This window comes from Mus pahari, chromosome 9, assembly GCF_900095145.1.
Source record: "Mus pahari chromosome 9, PAHARI_EIJ_v1.1, whole genome shotgun sequence".
Classification (NCBI taxonomy): Eukaryota; Metazoa; Chordata; class Mammalia; order Rodentia; family Muridae; genus Mus; species Mus pahari.
In genome coordinates this window covers 40642182-40661660 of record NC_034598.1, presented here as the reverse complement: position 1 = coordinate 40661660, position 19479 = coordinate 40642182, and the positions used below count along the sequence as shown (strand labels likewise).

General features: G+C 45.7%; 2 protein-coding genes and 1 pseudogene across 3 annotated transcripts in view; 1 reads left to right on the top strand and 2 right to left on the bottom strand.

The window, feature by feature from the left end:
* LOC110326977 (sodium/glucose cotransporter 1-like) overlaps positions 1 to 11781 on the bottom strand; it is a 51371-nt gene extending 39590 nt beyond the window's left edge. The window contains exons 1-2 of the mRNA XM_021205656.1: positions 11653 to 11781; positions 1317 to 1421 (exon numbers count right to left, since the gene is read on the bottom strand). Of these exons, the coding sequence (XP_021061315.1) occupies positions 1317 to 1421; positions 11653 to 11781 (234 nt within the window). The remainder of the gene's footprint in view (positions 1 to 1316; positions 1422 to 11652) is intronic.
* A 3218-nt stretch (positions 11782 to 14999) lies between these two features.
* On the bottom strand, positions 15000 to 16329 carry Vpreb3 (V-set pre-B cell surrogate light chain 3). 2 transcript variants are annotated; one of them, XM_021205838.2, is made up of 2 exons: positions 16235 to 16329; positions 15000 to 15521 (listed from the first exon to the last, which is right to left on the bottom strand). In XM_021205838.2, the coding sequence occupies exons 1-2, from the start codon at positions 16284 to 16286 to the stop codon at positions 15202 to 15204; spliced, it is 372 nt and encodes a 123-aa protein (XP_021061497.1). In that variant the 5' UTR covers positions 16287 to 16329; the 3' UTR covers positions 15000 to 15201. The 2 variants fall into 2 exon arrangements, with proteins under 2 accessions (XP_021061497.1, XP_029398409.1); XM_029542549.1 differs by having other exon boundaries at positions 15202 to 15498; positions 16242 to 16286.
* A 2596-nt stretch (positions 16330 to 18925) lies between these two features.
* On the top strand, positions 18926 to 19389 carry LOC110326072 (annotated as a pseudogene).
* The last annotated feature ends 90 nt before the right edge of the window (positions 19390 to 19479 follow it).

Sequence of the window (19479 nt, the reverse complement as noted above, 5' to 3'; positions counted from 1 at the left end):
AGTCAGTGCTCTTAACCACTGAGCCATCTCTCCAGCCTCAGGTGCTCTCTCAAAGAAAGGGAAGAAAGAGAAGGAAAAGCAGGGAGGGTGGGGGAGGAAGAGGGGGAGAGGAAAAGGAAGAGGGGAGGAGAGGGGAGGAAAGGAAAATGTGAAGAGGAGAGGCAAAGAGACAAGGAGGTAAAGAAAAAGACATTTTATTAGGTTTGGACTCGGTGGAAGTATTCCTTATCCCCTACAGTGTATAAGAACATAAAGCATAGTAGATTTCTCATTGATCAAAAGAGACAAATGATTTCTATAAATAGGTGAATGATGCAAGATTCATTAATTAATTTATCCTTTTGGTGAATAAGTTCTACTTCCCACAACAAAACCATCAACTTAATAAATAATGCAATATTTCATATGGTTTGTAATTTATTTTATGCTGTTTATCATTTAAACGTGTGTTTACAGTTAGAAACTTAGTAGTAACTTGTTGACCATCTCAGGGAGCTTGGCTGAACCCTTTCTCAATGTGTTCTCAAAACACAGACTCTCTATGTATGTGTGCTTATGTGCACACACACATCTGTGCTCCTGTATACCAATAGAGAAAGATGCATACACTTCAATGTGGGGCTCTGTTACCCACCTGACTGATCTAACATTCTTTGTATCCCCATGGCCCATAGCATATACATACCCTGACTCTTGTCTTACTAAGGAGAATGAAAAACAGCATAATCCTTTTGAAAACCACAGACACGGGCTGGAGAGATGGCTCAATAGTTAAGAGCACTGACTGCTCTTAACTGAGGTTCTGAGTTCAATTCCCAGCAACTACATGGTGACTTACTACTATCTATAATAGGATCCGATTCCCTCTTCTGGTGTGTCTCAAGACAGCTACAGTGTTATCATATACATAAAATATATAAATCTTAAGAAAAGAAAAACCGGGCTGGTGAGATGGCTCAGTGGGTAAGAGCACCTGACTGCTCTTCCAAAGGTCCAGAGTTCAAATCCCAGCAACCACATGGTGGCTCATAACCATCCGTAACAAGATCTGACTCCCTCTTCTGGAGTGTCTGAAGACAGCTACAGTGTACTTACATATAATAAATAAATAAATCTTTAAAAAAAAAAAAAAAGAAAAGAAAAGAAAAACCAAAGACTTGTCTATACTTTGGAAAGTATAGACAACTATACTTAATCTATACTTTCCAAGGTGTCTTTAACAGTCACTCAAGGTTAAAAAAGCAGGTTTTTTGTGTCTATGAGACATTTTCGAAATGCTTAGGTAGTGATAAGTTGCTGCAGAAGACATTACTTACATTCCACTCAAGGGCCCCAACAGCAATTCCTGAAGATGCACCTATGCCAGCCAGGGCCATATAGTGGCCACTGCCAATATTTGAAGAATAAATGGAAATGCCCATCTGAAAACCAGAAGACAATTGCATGTCAGAGCCTTTATTGTTTGTGTTTTCGGGTTGAGAGTGTGGCTCAGCTGTAGAGCACCTGCCAAGCCTGTGCAAAGCCCATAAAACCTGCCATTCCAGCACTTGGGAGGCATAAGAGAATCAGAAAGAAGTTCAAGGTCATCTTCAGCCACTTAGTGAGTTTGGACACAGAAATTGTGCCTGAGGGAGAACCCCTCTGGAGAAAAGTGGAAGTTGGTAGAGTTGTGGGTTTGTTTGTTTGCTTCTTTTAACATTTATTTTTTTTATGTATATGAGTACATTGTAGCTGTACAGGTGGTTGTGAGCCACCATGTGGTTGCTGGAACTTGAACTCAGGACCTTCTGAAGAGCAGTCAGTGCTCTTAACCACTGAGCCATCTCTCCAGCCCTGTTAGTTTGTTTCTCGAGCATGACTTATTTCTTCACTTTGAGACAAGGCCTCATGCATCCCAGTGAATCCGCAAACTCACTATGACGCTGGTCTCATATAACACAGATGAGTTTCCAGCCTCAGCTCACAGGAGCCCATCATCCCAGTAATGAAACAGCCCTACGTCAATGGTGATGGTCTACTGCTAATTACAGCTGACGCTTCAGCCATAGCTAACCAGATACCATAGATTCTTGGTGCAAAACATCCCACAAATGTCCCAAAAGAATCCTTGAGGGACTCCCAAACTTCTCTCTGAAACCTCACAAGCCAGGCCACCATTTCTCTGTATTCATCTCTTCGAGGGTCCCACAAGATTACCTATTAATCTTTGAGCTTATATGCTATATGCTATATACTATATATAACATATATACATCCCTTTAATATATGTACTATATACTATGTATAACATACAGTATAGTTAGTATGTGTTATATAATCTATGTTACATAGCATATATTATATCCTATAACATATATTGTGTTATATATTGTTACATATTACATATTATAATATATCTTATATATAAAATACTATCTGCGATATATGTAGTATGTAGTATATATATATATATATATATATATATATATATATATATATATAGTAGTGACTCATGTGTGTGTGTGTGTGTGTGTGTGTGTGTGTGTGTGTGTGAACAGAGGCCTGGGGAAGTACTATTTACCCAGAAACCCTAAAAAAGCAGATGGATGTTGCCCATGTTTTGCTTTTCTGACATTTCCTTGGGAATGTACAAGAACAACTACATGTCAAATGTGTCAAACAATGAAAAACTCGGCCAAAACAAACAAACAAAAGAATAAATGAATACAATGTAATGGGTTTAATTGTACCCTGGAGCAACAGGGGTCACATGGCAGCATGGGCAGAACCATACCTACAGTGACCCTGCTCACAATGCCCAGCAGAGTGAGGGTGACCCTGCTCACAATGTCCAGCAGAGTGAGGGCTATAACGGCATGGCTTATATGGGCTTTTGGAGCTGGCTGAACAAGCATGGTGTTTCCTAGAATTAAACAGATAAGAAACTCTGAGTCAGGGCTGGAGAGTTGGCTCAGTGGCTAAGAGTACTGGCTGCTCTTCCAGATATCCTGAGTTCAATTCCCAGCAACCACATGGTGGCTCACAACCATCTGTAATGGGATCTGATGCCCTCTCCTGGTGTGTTTGAAGACAGTGGCAGTGTACTCACATATATAAAATAAATAAAATCTTTTTTAAAAAAGAAAAAGAAAGCCGGGCGTGGTGGCGCACGCCTTTAATCCCAGCACTTGGGAGGCAGAGGCAGGAGGATTTCTGAGTTCGAGGCCAGCCTGGTCTACAAAGTGAGTTCCAGGACAGCCAGGGCTACACAGAGAAACCCTGTCTCGAAAAACCAAAAAGAAAAAAAAAAAAGAAAAGAAAAAATAAAAAAGAAAAAGAAACTCTAAAACAAATAAAAGAAAGGCTATATTGGATCACAATAGCAGGGAATTATGCCAGTCAACCAATTCCCAGACTTGAGTCTGTTTATAGATCCATGAGTCTCTTTAAGGAAACATGTTACAATACCCAAGTATTTGACTATTAGCCTTTTTCCCACCCTTCCTCAGAGGAATATACAGTCTTTTACTAGGATAAGTGTACCACAAGGACACAAAAACTGACGGGAGCCAGCCCAGCATGGGCTGTTTCTTCTTTCTTGTTGGTTCTTCTTGAGGCAGTGGAGGGGAATAACATAGGGAGACCCTAAGACTTTGTCTTACAAGATTCTGGGATAAGACTTTGTCTTACGAGAGATTTAGGGTTGCTGTATAATAAAAAGCTTACTTATTTAAGTTCCTATGCTACCGTAGCTGACCTGCCTTCTGTGATCCTCTGAGGTCAGAAACCGCAGTCTCTGGCACTCAGCACCTCACCCTAAAACAGCAGGAGATTAAGGAAAGGGAAGTTGCTAGAGCCTTTTCCCTGTTGTCCAGATGCATAATCTCATATAAATTCATATTCAGCTTCATTCATGCTCATTTATTCATTTTCATTCAAACCCAGATGGGCCCAGCTTGCATGCATTCTTGAAATTACATACTTACACATACATACATGCATACATTTTCACAATTACATATTTACACACATCCATACTTACCTATGCATATGGAGCAAAAGACCAAGCACTGCTGCAGAAAGAACTCACTCAGCTGGGCGTGGTGCCGCACACCTTTAATCCCAGCACTTGGGAGGCAGAGGCAGGCGGATCTCTGAGTTCAAGGCCAGCCTGGTCTACAGCCTGGTTCCAGGACAGCCAGAGCTACACAGAGAACCCCTGTCTCGGAAAAAAAAAAAAAACTCATTCTGGATGTAAAGTGCGCTCCAATCTTTATTTATTTTTTTTTCCACTGTCAAGTTCAGTTTAATTCATGATCTCTGAGAAGTTCTACACGCAATGATTCATCACTCTTCATTTTTTTTCCTAGAATCCTGGGATTATCTCAATAACAATTATCAGCAAATCATACTTCATAGACATTAAATTTCATCTTTCATGTACATTATGAATACAGAGAAACAACTCATCTATTTTCAATGGTCACATGCCATACCAATTGTTTAAATGTTTCCTGAAAAAAAATATTATTTACAAGTGTTAAATAATTTTCACAAATGCTCCAATCTTTATTACATAGAGAAATAAGAGGTTTTTTAATGCTAAATGAATTAAACCCATGTTTGTAAGAAAAAAGCTTTGTTTCTTTTAATAAGTCTAAATCTGCCTTGTCCTTATCACGGGACCCGTTCTGTCCATGGTAAGGAGAAGCCTGCCCGCTCCTTCTGCTCTCTACGACATCTTCTTTTTCCTCTTTCCCTCGCATCCTGCACATTGCTCTCTTAGTATTTTATGTTACCTATCATTTCTAAGGTATTCCACTCTGCATTCTCCTTCTAATCTAAAAAGTGTTCTGTCTAAAAACTTCTCCTCAGCTCAGTTCCTCCCTCAGCTCAGACTTCTCATGTCCGTTCCTCTCACCCCAGCCCCTCTTCTCACCTCCGTTCCTCTCACCTCAGTCCCTCAGTCCTGACTCTTCTCATTGTCTGCAGCCCTTAAACATCATTCAGAATATGTGATCACATGTTAAAAAGTTCATCAAAAGTTCACACAGAAAATCAAATCATAAATTGAAATAGAAGTTTACAATACAGAGTGTTTACATGCATATCCATCAGGAGTAATTATCTAGCTAAACGTCCATCACCTGTCTCAGCTCCACAGGTTCACTGAAGGTTTAAAACCATAACTAAATTATTAGTGAAGTTTTGTATACATAAACCCAGTCAATATTTTATCTTGGGTCCTGGCACCTATAATAATTGTTAGTTCCCTTGTTATGACCTTTGGTTAATTGTTTTACAACCTCGTGGAATGTGCTCTGGGTAGGAGAAAGTGAGGTTACCATCTAAGAGCAATTAACTGGTGACACTTGGGAGACTGACAGAGTTCTCACTGCAGCTTTGACTACCAGAAAAGGACCTGATAGCAGTCCCGTTATAAAAGAGCTTAATAATCACAGATATAATTTTAGGAATTCTTATAGGATCATCATTAAGACTTAAGTCATCTACTTGTCTATATAGCACCACTACAAGACAGTGCATCTTTGTGGATCTGCAGCGATCTGCTCCAGAGGGGTGGGCTACTGCTTAGTGATCGTTATATGTGTTTAATAATAACAGGAAAAACACATTAATAGCAGGAATCTTTCCTAAAATGAGTCCCTCACAGCCTTGCTTAATGAGGGCTCACCTGTTGCAGATTATATAATAATCCGAAGCAGGCCACTTCAGGAGGATCACCTGCTAGTTATTAGCTTGTCCCATTATGGCTTCTGACAGGTTCTGAAATGACACAGATTCCAGGAGACCCTAAGAATCATGTGACCCTCTAGTTAAAGTAGGGGCTTGTGGAGGTCAGGTGACTGATGGAGTTTTAACTAAAGTCTAGCTCATAGTAGATTGTCAGACTAATCCAGTGGTAGCTTTTCCAATTCCAGAATGTATAATTAGAATAAATAAACTTAGAAGTTGGCAGAATTCCCACATCGTTTCTGGGGACCTGTATACTGAGGGTCGTTATGAACTGAAATACAAATAGAAGCCACTGGGAGTTGCTGCTGCCAGGGAAAATAGTGAACCAAAACCAACGCTGAATCCCCGGAGGAACTGCAGAAGTTAGTGTCACTATCAGAGGCTTGAAAGAAGTAGGAGTGTGGCTTCCACCACATCGCCCTAATTCTCCTATTTGACCTGTGAGGGAGTCAGGTCAGTTGCAGAGAATCAGGCACGTAACCAGGTAATAATTCCAATTGTGGTTGTGCCTGGTGTGGTTTCCTAACTGAGCAGATTAATACATTTCCCAGTAACTGTTATGCAGCTCTTGATCTGGCAAATGCCTTTAACTCAATACCTATCCATAAGGACCACCAAAAGCCAATTTACTTTCAGTTAATAAGGCCAGCCATATACCTTCACGGTGTTGTATCAAGGGTATAATAACTCGCCATCCCCGTGTTAGGAAGTAGTCCAAAGGGATCATGGATGGCTGTTTCCTCTACATAATATTATACTAATCCATTATATCGATGGCATTATGCTGACTGGACCAAGTGATCGGGAGATAGCATCTACTTTGGACTTGTAGGTAATGCATATATGTGCATCAGAGGATGGGAAAATTCTTTTTTCCCAGGGCCATCCAAGCACAGGTGCAGGGTTGTGCATGGTCAGAAGTCTCTTCTGCTGAGGGGTTTGAGTCAGTCCTGGATACAATCAGCTTCTGAAACTCCGGTGGTCAATGCTGGGTGTCAGCTCCTCGCTAGACCCGTGTGCTGGCTGGTTTTATGTCAGCTTGACACAAGCTAGAATCATCAGAGAGCGGGGAGCCTCAGCAGAGAAGATGCCTTCATAAAATCGGGCGTTAGTCTAACCTGCAGGGCATTTTCTTAATTAGTGACTGATGGGGGAGGGCCCAGCACATTGTGAGTGGGGCCAGCCCTGGGCTGGTGGTCCTGGGTTCTGTAAGAAAGCAGGCTGGGCAAGCCAAGAGGAACAAGCCAGTAAGCAGCATCCCTCCATGGCCTCTGCATCAGCTCCTGCCTCCACATTCCTGCCCTGTGTGAGTTCCTGTGCTGACTTCTCTCAGTGATGAACTACAATGTGGAAGTGTTAGCCTAATAAACCCTTTCCTTCCCAAGTTGCTTTTGCTGTTTCACCATAGTAGTAACTTTAAGACAACCTGGAATCAACTAAATTGGAAGCACCTGGTTCTTCCTGCAAGGGATTCTCTTGCTCAGATTATTTAAGCAGGAAGACCCTGGGTGTGAAAAGTACCTTCTGATGGTAGCTCAGATAGAAGGACACGGGAGAAGGAAACCTTTGCTGTCTGCTCGCCCTCACCTCCTCTGACAGGTACATCTATCCTGTTGCCATAGCATTTCCTTCACTAACGTTAGAAACAGCATCGTCAGGATTCCAACATAGACTGGGGGCTGGTTAAGATGGCTCAGCAGTTAAGAGCACTGGCTGCTCTTCTAGAGATCTTGAGTTCAATTCCCAGCAACCACGTGGTGGCTCACAACCATCTATAATGAGATCTGATGCCCTCTTCTGGCATGCAAATATATATGCAATGTTTTAAAAATCAAATACACATGTACGCATACAACATGTACACATACAACATGCACACATACAACATATACACATATAACATATACACATACAACATATATACATACACATATAAAATATGCACCTATAATATATTCACATACAACATATATAAAATATACACCATATACAATATATACATATGCAACATATACAGCACATACATATACAACAAATATATCATATACATATAGAATATATAAACATGTACCATATACTACATATGCAAATACAACATATACAACATAATACATATAGCTATCAGTTCGTCCTTTTAGAGAACCTTAACAAATGCAATAACCAGCCGGGCATGGTGGCACACGTCTGTAATCCCAGCACTTGGGAGGCAGAGGCAGGAAGATTTCTGAGTTTGAGGCCAGTCTGGTCTACAGAGTGAGTTCCAGGACAGCTAAGGCTACACAGAGAAACCCTGTCTCAAAAAACAAACAAACAAAAAAGAAAACAAATACAATAACCTAAACATTATTTAGCATACAAACAATGATTTTACCTTCTACCTCACCCTCCTCCATCTAGCACCAATCTATTCTTCACACCAGCTTAGGTACACGCAGTACCTGATGCTCAGAACACCTCACAGTTCATTTACCTGGAAAAGGCATGGTCCACTTCAAATCCCACTTACATCGCCCCGCCTTTGAGAGATTTTCTGTGTTCTATACCCAACAAGCCCAGGTCTGACTTTTATCTATATTTGGCCTGAGCACCTCCCAGCAGGTCTATTTCCTCTCCTATAAAGCACTGTAACTAGTTTAAATATAAACATTGGACTGGTGGTGGCGGCTCAGAGGCTCAGAGTGCTTGCTGCTAAAGCATGAGGTGCTGAGCTCAAACCTCAACACTTGCATTGAAAAATGGGTGTGGCTGCCGTGCATCTCTACCCCCTATTACTGTGGACGGTAGAGACAGGAGGAGTCCTGGGAGCTCAGTTAGCTGCCAGACTAGCTCCAGGTTCAGTGTGAGAACCTGTTTCAAGAGAAGCAAAGAGAAACGGAGCAGGACGCTCAAGGTCCTTCTCTGGCCTGTGCATGAGCACAAGGATGCACACACCTGCACAAACATAGGCACATCTGTAAGGCACATCATACTTCCATTCTGTACTTTCACAGTGGCAGAGTTAGGAAAGAAAATACTTAGACATTAAATAAACCACCAATTACAGGGCACGTACCTGTAAGCCAAGCACTCAGGAGACTAAAGCAGGAAGATTGTGAGTTCAAGGTCAGCCTGGGATACATAGAAAGACTGTTCTTTTTTTCTTTATATTTTTTTCTTCTTTTTTTTTTTTTTAAATATTTATTTATTATATGTAAGTACACTGTTGCTGTCTTCAGACACTCCAGAAGAGGGCAGCAGATTTCATTACAGATGGTTGTGAGCCACCATGTGGTTGCTGGGATTTGAACTCAGGACCTTTGGAAGAGCAGTCAGTGCTCTTAACCACTGAGCCATCTCTCCAGCCCTTTTCTTTATATTTTTAAAATTGGTTTATTCATTATTATGCAGTGTTCTGCCTGCATGTGAGCCTGGAAGCCAGGAGAGCACCAGATCTCATTACAGATGGTTGTGAGCCACCATGTGGTTGCTGGGAATTGAACTCAGGACCTCTGGAAGAACAGAGAGTGCTCTTAACCTCTGAGCCATCTCTCCAGCAACTTCAAACGATTTTTGATTTAAGACATTAAATCAAAGCACTAAAGGAGCCGACCCAGACATTTCCCCCAAGCAGACAGCCACATACAAGCTTACTCACCAACCACCATGCTAGATTTTGGCCAGCCAGGAAGAAGTCTTTGACTGTCCCTCGACTGTGTAACAGTAAAGCCTGCAACAAGAGTCCTCTGGTGGAATACAATCCATAGAGAAACTGGACGGTGTGTGCTGGCCTAACTATTGGGCAGCTAATTAAATACAAGCTAGGTCTCTCAGGGTTAGTCCTTACGAGGGACTCTCCAGATACATCAATAGAGAGAGGCAGCACACTGCAGGTTAATGTGTATAATTTCATCATACAGAACAGACATACGTGTCTGAGTGTTTGCCCAAGCACTGAAAAAGAAAAGATACAATCTCTGGTTATCGCAGAAAGATGACATGGATGAGGGGAGAAAAATAACCTCTTCCTTAAATCTTCGTGTACATTGTGCTTGTTACTCTGTGATGGCATGTACATGCTTGGCCCACGGAGTGGCACTGTTGGAGTGGGCATGGCCTTGTCACTGTGGGCATGGGCTATAAGACCCTCATCCTAGCTGCTTGGAAGCCAGTATTCTGCTAGGTGCCTTCAGATGAAGATGTAGAACTCTCAGCTCCTCCTGCACCACGCCTGCCTGGAAGCTGTCATGTTCCTTGGTGATAATGAACTGAACCCCTGGACCTGTAAGCCAGCCCCAATTAAATGTTGTCCTTATGAGAGTTGCCTCGGTCATGGTTTCTGCTCACAGCAGTAAAACCCTAACTAAGACATACACTGAATGTTAAAGCATTTGGTAATTAACAACAGTATACGATGGTTTTTATTTTAAAACAAACGAAAGCTAGGTGTAAGCTGGGTGTTTTGGCACACACCTTTGATCCTAGCACCCCGGAGGCAGAGACAGGCAGATCTCTGTGAATTCAAGGCCAACCTGGTCTACAAAGTTCCATGACAGCCAGGGATGTTACATAGAGAAACTATGTCTTGAAGAATTAAAAAAAAAAAAGCCAGTGTGTTAGTACACAGTTTTAATCCTAACATTCAGGAGCAGAGGCAGGTGGATCTCTGCGAGTTTGAGGCCAACCTGGTCTACACAGTGAGTGTCAGCTAGAGATACATAGTGAGGTCCTTTCTCAGAAATGTAAAGATCAAATAAAGAGGCCTGGAGAGATGGCTCAGAGATCAAGAACACTGGCTGCTCTTCCAGAGGTCCTGAGTTCAATTCCCAGCAACCACATGGTGGCTCACAACCATCTGTAATAGGATCTGATGCCCTCTTCTAGTGTGCATCAGGAATATATGTAGGCAGAACACTATATAAAGAGTAAATAAATAAATCTTTTAAAAAAGATAATATAAAGAAGGAGAGGGATCAAAATATGCCAGATATCATACATCTTTTATGTCTCCAAGAATAGTAGGGGCAACAGGTTTACTGGTTCTCAAAGTTTGGCCAGACGTGGGCCTCAGCTAGGGCTGAGAGTAATCTGGGATGCAGGGAGAATTCCTTCTAACAGTGCTAGAGGAAGAACCCCAGAATTGATGCTCAAATACTAGGAGTACCTGCTAAGGCCACCTGGAGATATACTTCCCATGACTGAAGCCAGCAAAGGGAGATATTAAGTGCTATGGATGTGTACGCTCAGGATCCTCCCTTCCACTCAAGTCTGTCAGACGTCAGACATCAGACAGCTTTGCATCTGAGCTCCATCCTCCTCCTCCTCCTCCTCCTCCTCCTCCTCCTCCTCCTCCTCTTACTTAGCCTTTCAGGATCCCAGTTCAAGTCACAGTAGAGTCTTGCCTTGGCATACAAGGAGAACTGGTTCCTAGACTCTCTTAGCTCAAGTCTCTTTTATAAATAAAATATTCAGATGTAACCACCGGTACATCCTCTTGCGCGCTTTATAATGCCTCTGGATTTAGAAATTAGAATGCTTAAGCGCTGGAAATGAAAGAAAACCTCAGACACTTTGAGCATGAGCGGCTAGATCTGCAGATGGATAGAGAGGACAGAATGTTAGAGCGGCATTCTTGTGTCAATCAATCACAGGGGCTCTCAAAATACCATCGAGGTTTCGGGTTCTAGGGAGCAGGGCAAGCACAGGTGAGTTACTTGACTATATTTCGGGACTGGGGGCAGGGTGGGTAGGTGGGCCGGTTATAGGGCACAGGATGGGGCAATGGTCTAAAATGGTTCGGTTAACAGATGGCTCTTGGTTGGAAGGGTGGGAGGGGCTAGGAAAGGTGGGCAGGGCCATCCCTTCGGAAGCTCCAGAATGGTCGGCGGAGGCCAGGTCTCGCAGCAAGTGGCCTCCCCCAGCCCAGAGGTCACGTCATACCCACAGCCCGACGCACACGACCAGCAAGAGGTAGAACGTCATCACCACTGTGTCTGCGGTGCTGTGGAGACTTAAGGTCAGGGTGCTCTGGTTCCAGGTGAAGCCATAGTGTCTCTCCGCGGGGTCCATGGCAGCGTTTCCGACACAGGGGAGCACTCGCAGCCGGAACCCTAAACAACGGTTCTGTACCCAGTTCCAACTCTGGTTCGCAAGGCATCCTGGGAAGAGCCACGGTGCGGCCAGGAGGCTCTGCCGCCAAATTCTTCCCAAGCGCTAAAGACTTCTTCCCAAGCCGGGCAATGGTGGCGCAGGCATTTAATCCCAGCACTTGGGAAACAGAGGCAGGAGAATTTCTGAGGCCAGCCTGGTCTACAGAGTGAGTTCCAGGACAGCCAGGGCTACACAGAGAAACCCTGTCTCGAAAAAAAAAAATCAGGGTTACCCTTGTAGTAGACCACACTGGAAGCAAAAAAACCTAGTTAGTTGTATTTTTAAATCCCAAATTAACTATTAAATTGGGAAGTTTTAGTGCTGAGGGACTAATAGGATTGGAGTTGGATTTGATCGAAGTATGTGATTCACATGAGAGCCGCCAGGGGGCGATATCGCTCCAGGAGATAACTTCTTACGCTAACCTCAGGAGCGAAACCACTCCGTACTAGCAGAGGGAGCTGTTGGTACTTCTCCAAGTATTTAATTTTCCCTAGAAAGAATAGGCAGGTTTAAAGAGAAAAACACCCTTGAGATGGGGAAGTTCAGTCCGTTTCTCTCCCCACATTCTAAGACCCGGTCTGAAATTGCTTAGATTCCCCACATGGTGTCGCTGTCTACTCATAAATAAGCACACAAAAAACCAAGCCAAGCTTGCTTTTTTTTTTTTTTTAATTTAATTTTATTTATTTATTTTTGTAAGTTATTTATTTGAGTTTTGAGATAGGATCTCGTGGTTTAGCTTTGACTGTGGAGCTTGTTATATAGACCAATATAATCTCGAATTCACAAAGATCTGCCCATTGCTGGGATTAAGAACAGAACCACCGCCGGGGCGTGGTGGTGCATGCCTTTAATCCCAGCACTCGGGAGGCAGAGGCAGGTGGATTTCTGAGTTCGAGGCCAGCCTGGTCCACAAAGTGAGTTCCAGGACAGCCAGGACTACACAGAGAAACCCTGTCTCGAAAAACCAAAAAAAAAAAAAGAACAGAACAGAACCACCGCGTGCTGCCCAAGATTGCCTTCAGAGGCCATTTGGCCATCCTGATTCAGGCTTTCAAGTGCTTAGGGCTCTCTCCGTGCCCTGCAAACGCTCTTAGTGGTCGCAATGACCGTTTTGTAACCCTGACTGAGAACGTGTAGCAGTGCCACACTGAGTCTCGAGATGGTGAGTTGCTGGAGAGTAAGGAGGGATGAGACGACCAACGAGTTCTCTATCGGTCCCCCAACAATGTGTTAAATGTTTCCAGACTGAAAATCCAAAGATCTGGAATCCCAAACCGCCCACCTCTCTCGGGAACTCATACCCCCACCAAAGCCTGGGTACAGGTCAAACGCTGGGCTCAGTCACGGTTTCCAAGCTGGTGGGCACAGATCCGCGCACCAAGAGGCAACTCGGCTCCCCACAGATCGTGCGCCAATTGGGGCACCCTTACGGTGGTCCAACTGAGCCACGGGTGGGTCTCGTGGAGTGGAGCGGGGGGGACCAATGGAGAGGACGAAGTGGGGGAGCATCTGGGCAGGGACAGGGCCACCAGCTGGCCGGCGGAGCGGAGCCACATCCGGTTCCCCAAGGGCCTGGAGCCCAGCTCCCCAGGTGTCCTCCACCCCTCGACCCAGCACCACCCCAGCAAACTGTCCTCCCCTACCCCAAACAGCGAGCACTTCCGGGACCACTCTAGGCCTCTCGGAGGTCTCATCATCTCTGTGCTCCTGCTGCTGAGCCTGGCCGCTGGTGGCCTGGTGTCCCTAAAGCGTGTTCTGGCGGTGGGCACAGCGGAGCGGAGCGGAGCCCGCGTTGGACAGAGCGCACAGGAAAATACTGAGGTTGGGAAAGGCGAGTCTAGAGCCTCTAATTACTGCTGAACCTTCTTCCTTGAGGCTAGGCTCAAGATCCCTTATTCAAAGGTAACCCTGGCCAGACCTGTCCCCTCCCGCCTCCCGCCTCCCGCACCTTTCACGTAGGACCACAATGAGGTGAAGGGGGGATGAAAGCGGGAAGGACGAGAAGATAGTCAAAGAGTGTAAGTTAGACCCTCCTGTGACTCCATAACCCCCAAACACGGCATCTGGATGCTCATCTCCAGAAATGAGGTACTTCTTCAGAGCACGGGCCAAGCAGCGGGATACGTCTGTTTTTATGCACGTTTTTTAGGTGTGTTTCTTTGCTTTTTATATCCTGGGGTTTGAGCCCCAGGGCCACAGTTTATACTTGACAAATACTCCTATCCCTGATCTGTGACACCCCCACCCCACCCCGCCAGCCCAGGAATTTTGTTTTGGTTTGAGACAAGGGCTTGCTATGTATCTATCCTTGGCTGGCTGGAACTCCCTCTGCAGACCAGGCTGTCCTTGAACTCACAGAGATCCACCTGCCTCTGTCTCTGTGAGGATTGGGATGAAAGGCTTGTGGCCCCACCCTGGCTCAGGAATGTTTTAGAAAGCTCCAGTCCCAGTTCTGCTTCTAACAGCAAAGTGTGTCCTCCAGTCAATTGTGGCACCCTTTGGCCCGTCACTGCTCAGGTGTGGTAACTTTCCCATCTGTGGGAAAGCTTCCCTCAGGGAATCCGTAGAACACGCAGTCTCTGAATGGGGAAGGGTGCTGCATAATCTGCTTTCAATATCCTCATTTCTGCCCCTCAGGGCCCTTCTGAGAACACCTGCCTCTAACCATCAAAATCATTGGGAACTGCCCAGAGACTTCAGAAAAGAGTCAGGGCTGCCCCTCCCTTTCCCTCCCCTCCCCTCCCCTTCCCTCCTCTCCCCTCCTCTCCTCCCCCCTCCCCCTTCCTTCCCTCCCCTCCCCTCCTCTCCCCTCCCCTCCCCTCCCCTCCCCTTCCCTCCCCTCCCCTCCCCTCCCCATTCCTTCCCTCCCCTCCCCCCTCCCCTCCCCTCCCCATCAACTTGAACTCCATGGGGACCAGCCACCCAAGAACCATGAGCGTTGGACCACAATCAGCCGTGCAGAACTTGGGGGTGGTGGCAAATGTTGGTTCCTGTTTCTCTACCTTCAGGTCACTGGAAGGTCAAGAGGGAAGCTAAACCCCCAAGGGATAGGGACAAAGCTGGGAGTTCCCTAAGGGTCTCAGGTGTTTCCTCTTTAGACCACAATTATCAGAATCCCAACCTCTACATCCTCCGATTTGACATTTATTTTATTTATTTTTATTTATTTATTTACACAGGATCCCACGGTTCTCGGGACTGCGGTTGACCCGTCGAATGTTATTAACTCATTTCACAGAGGAAGAAAAGATAGCAAGACTTAAGAGAAAAAGAGGAGGCCCAAGGTGGGGGGAGGGGGGCAGACTTAGGAGACAGAAGACATTCAACCCAGTCCTAGGGTTCAAAGATGTGGGCGATGGAACAGAAGTAATCGGCGTCATCCTCCGGGAGCACCGGGCTGATGGTGAGGATACAGGCGTTGCGGGCCGCATCCACGGTAGCCGAGAATCTGTCGGGGATGTCAGCGGGCCGATAGTGTTCCTCTTCTGCGTAGTAGTAGAGAAGATGGGGAGCACTTCCTGGCTGCTGCTGGTACCACGACACCCCGATGTCTCCAACGGTGGCGTGCTGGGAATCGATGGTGCAGCTGAGGTGAGCTTCCTGGCCTGGGAAGACCAAGAAAGCATCAGGCTGGGTCAGGGTTGGCTGAAAGACTGAAAAAGACACAGACCCACTGAGGGCTAGCCTCGGCTCCTTCCTACGTTGCTACGAATATTTTATCAGGCTGCAAAGATTCCCACTCCCAAATTTTTCTTCAGAGCCTGGTGCCCTGGATGGTTCTGTGAGACATACTTTGCTCCATCTACCAATCCGTTTTCCTCTCTGAATGGGAGCTCTGGAATAAGTGACCCCTAAATTAACATTACTGTCCTGTCTCCAAGAATCCATGTTGAGAGCCTAGTGTTCAAGTGTGACCTCCTAGGTCCCCTTAGTACCTACTACCCCCCTTCCCTCTACCCTTACCCCTAATAACTAATCTAATAACTCAACCTTGGCTACAAGTTAACTGCCCTCCAAGTCTCCAACCCTCATCTTGACTTTCAAACTGCTGGCCTCAGAGGATTGCCTTAAAGGATCTATGGAGCAGGGGGCTGCCCATCTTAGCTTCCTCTCTGAGAAACAAAGGCAAAATGTTGCCCTCTCCTCAGAGATGCTGAAGGACCACAGTCTAAACGAATCCACAAATTGAGAAAGCCAAGGTCCACACGGAAAGTGGCTTGCCCCTAGTCCTGGACAGAGCTGCCTGCAGCCGGCCCTCTGCTCCTCCTCGATGCCTCTCCACCCCACTTACCCCGTTGATTCACTTCTTTCATGGCTTTTCCCCGAGCTGGTGCCAACCCCCACCTCCTTCCTGGATGTGTCTTACCTGTCACGAAGGTTCCCATCAGGAGCAGAGGCAGGCAACCGGGGCAGGCCATGGCCAGAAGCAGGAAGGCCGACCTAGAGTTCTGCAGTGCTGGGTGCTTGCAGTAGAGGGGCTGGGGAAGTCTCTGGACCACAACAGAGCATGCAAATCAGCCCACTGACGGAAGGATGACGCGAGTGTCTGGGGCCAGGGTCAGGCCCTAGCTTCCAAATGTCCTGACATCTCAGTCAGCAGGAGATCAGAAACCTTCACATCCATTTGCAGGAAGTTGGCATTCCTCAGACAGCCTCTCATACCCCTTCCTAGTGTATATCTACCTGTGATGGCTATTCCTGGTGGCCAACTTGACTACATCTGGAATGAACTACAATCCAGAATTGGAAGGCTCACTTGTGATCCAGATCTTGTGGCTGGAAGACACCCATTTCTGACCTGGATTTGGCACAGAGATCTTGAGGCCATAGTAGCCATGGAGAGCTTAGGCCCAGGCAAGATAGTACACGCCTTTAATCCCAGGAGACTGAGGCTAGGAGATCTTTGTGTCAGCCTGGGACAAAGCAAGTCCCAGATCCAGGCATGGTGGTACACATCTTTATTCTGGGCCACACCTTCTGCGGGAGGTCTCCATAAGGACATTGGAAGAAGGAAGACTCACTCTCCTTCACCTGCTTGCACTTACTGGCCAGCACATCTGTTGGAGCCTACTTCAGGCTTCCAGCTTATACAGAAGACCAGCTGAAACAACTAGCCTCGTGGGACTGAGCAACTACCAGATCCACGGACTTCCCATCCACAGCTGACCATTGTTGGCTTAGTTGGACTACAGACTGTAAGTCATCACGATAAATTCCCTCACTGTAGAGAGACACTCCATAAGTTCTGTGACTCTGGAGACTCCTGACTAATACACTACCCCTTGGTATAGTCTGGATCTAGAACAGCAGTTCTCAAACTACGGGTCCGGACCTCTTTCAGGGTCACACGACCCTTTCACAGGGATCACTTTTGCCCAACACCATCAGAAACCAGTTCATAACAGTAGCAAAATTACAGGTATGATGTAGTTATGATTTTATGGTTGGCGGCTCACTACAACATTAGGTGATATTTAAGGGTGGCTGCGTTGGAAAGGTTGAGAACCACTGCTCTAGAATGTCCTCACAAAGACCCAAGTGTTGGGTGGAGAGATTGATCAGTGGTTAAGAACACTAACTGTTCTTCCAGATGTCCTGAGTTCAATTCCCAGCAACCACACGGTGGCTCGAAACCATCTCTAATGGGCATCCAATACTGTGACAGTGATAGTGTTCTCACATATATGAAATAAATATGGCCAGAGCGAGTGGGGCCGGGGGAAAATAAAAGACCCAAGTGTTCCCAGCTTGACGATGTTGGGGATATAGGCTCAGTGGGGCATCTTTAGATCAATAAGGCCATACCCTTTAAAGTATAGAAGGACCACGGATTCTTCTCTCATTACCTGGCCCACCCTGACTTTGCCCCATCCCATACTCTCTGTCACGATGCTATTATGATGTGCTGCCCTGCCACTGACCCAGAAACAATGGTGCCATAGACTGACATCCCAACCCTATGAGGTAAAACTAACCTTCCCTCATTATAAACTGGTCACCTAGGTAGTTGTCATAGTGATGGAAAACTGACCAACACAAGCTCCAATGGAACCATCATTCTGGGATCTGTCACAGTAGATTAATTTTGTTTGCTGTAGAGATTTTACTCTAAGTAGAATGTGTGTGTGTGTGTGTGTGTGTGTGTGTGTGTGTGTGTTCATGTTTGCTTCTTTTGTACAATATTAAGAACCATCCATGTGGCCTGGAGAGATGGCTCAGCGGTTAAGCGCACTGACTGTTCTTCAAATCGCAACAACCACATGGTGGCTCACAACCACCCGTAATGAGAAACAAATAAAAAACTGGAGCGAGTGGGGGTCAGAGCAAGAGGGAGGAGGGAAGTGGGGGGTAGAGCTGAGGGTGGGAGACAATGGCACAAGCTTTTTAATCCCAGTGAAGCAGGAGGATTTCTGTGAGTTAGAGGCCAGCCTGAGCTACTTAACAAGTCTCAAGACAGTCCAGGCTATTTAGTGAGACCCTGCTTCAAAACTACAGCAACAAACCATCCATGTGCGTGCAGAAATATGGAGTTCATTCTCATAGCTGTGTGTAATGTATTACTCATACATTATAGTTATTATCTAGCCCCCTTCTCTTCTTATTTAAACACCCAGGATCTGCCTACTCTTTAACCAGGACCAATGAAACTTCAAAAATTCCTCCTGCCTCTCATCTTGAGTGCTGGGATCACACGTGCGCCCCCACGCCAGCTCCAGCTCATTCTTGCTGGTGTCGAGTGAGTTTGAGTTTGGTTGGTTTTTGTTTTCTGAAGATTTAATCTCAGGTGGCAGGGGCAGGCCACCTGAGACTGAGAACAGAACAGGAAATGGCAACTCTCAGAGTCTGAAGCTCTCTGGACCTCCATGTCTTTCCTTCCGGAGTCTGGCTCTGGGTGTCACTGTCTTCACACTTAGAGCCGCTAGGTTGTGTTCCATCCTCACACAATACCCCGTATGTGAATGAGCTCTGCAGGTACTGCTTGCTTCTGCAGTACTGTTCTGAGTACTTGCTGCATACTGAGTACTGAGATGGTCTTTAAAGCGTTAGGACATTTAAGATGGGCACTGTGGCTTTATTTTTCCTTTCTGCTGGGTGCCGGCTACTTGCTGTCAAAATAGGCAAGTTCCTGAAACCCGGGAAAGTGGTGCTGGTCCTGGCTGGACGCTACTCCGGACACAAAGCTGTCATCCTGAAGAACATTGATGATGGCAACTCGGACCGTCGTTACAGCCATGCCCTGGCAGGTGGAATTGACCACTATCCCCAAAAAATGACATCTGCCATGGGAAAGAAGAAAATCGCCAAGCGATCCAAGATCATGTCCTTTGTAAAAGTTTTATAACTACAACCACTCTGTGGATATCCCCTTGGACAAGACTGTTGTCAACAAGGATGTGTTCAGGGACCCAGCTTTGAAACAAAAGACCAGGCAGGAGGCCAAGGTCAAGTTTGAGGAGTGAGTGATACAAGACAGGGAAGAACAAATGGTTTTCCCAGAAGCTTCGCTTTTAGGTATATTTTTGTTTTCATCATTAAAATTTTTTAAAAGGGCTGGTGAGATGGCTCAGCGGGTAAGAGCAGCCGACTGCTCTTCCGAAGGTCCTGAGTTCA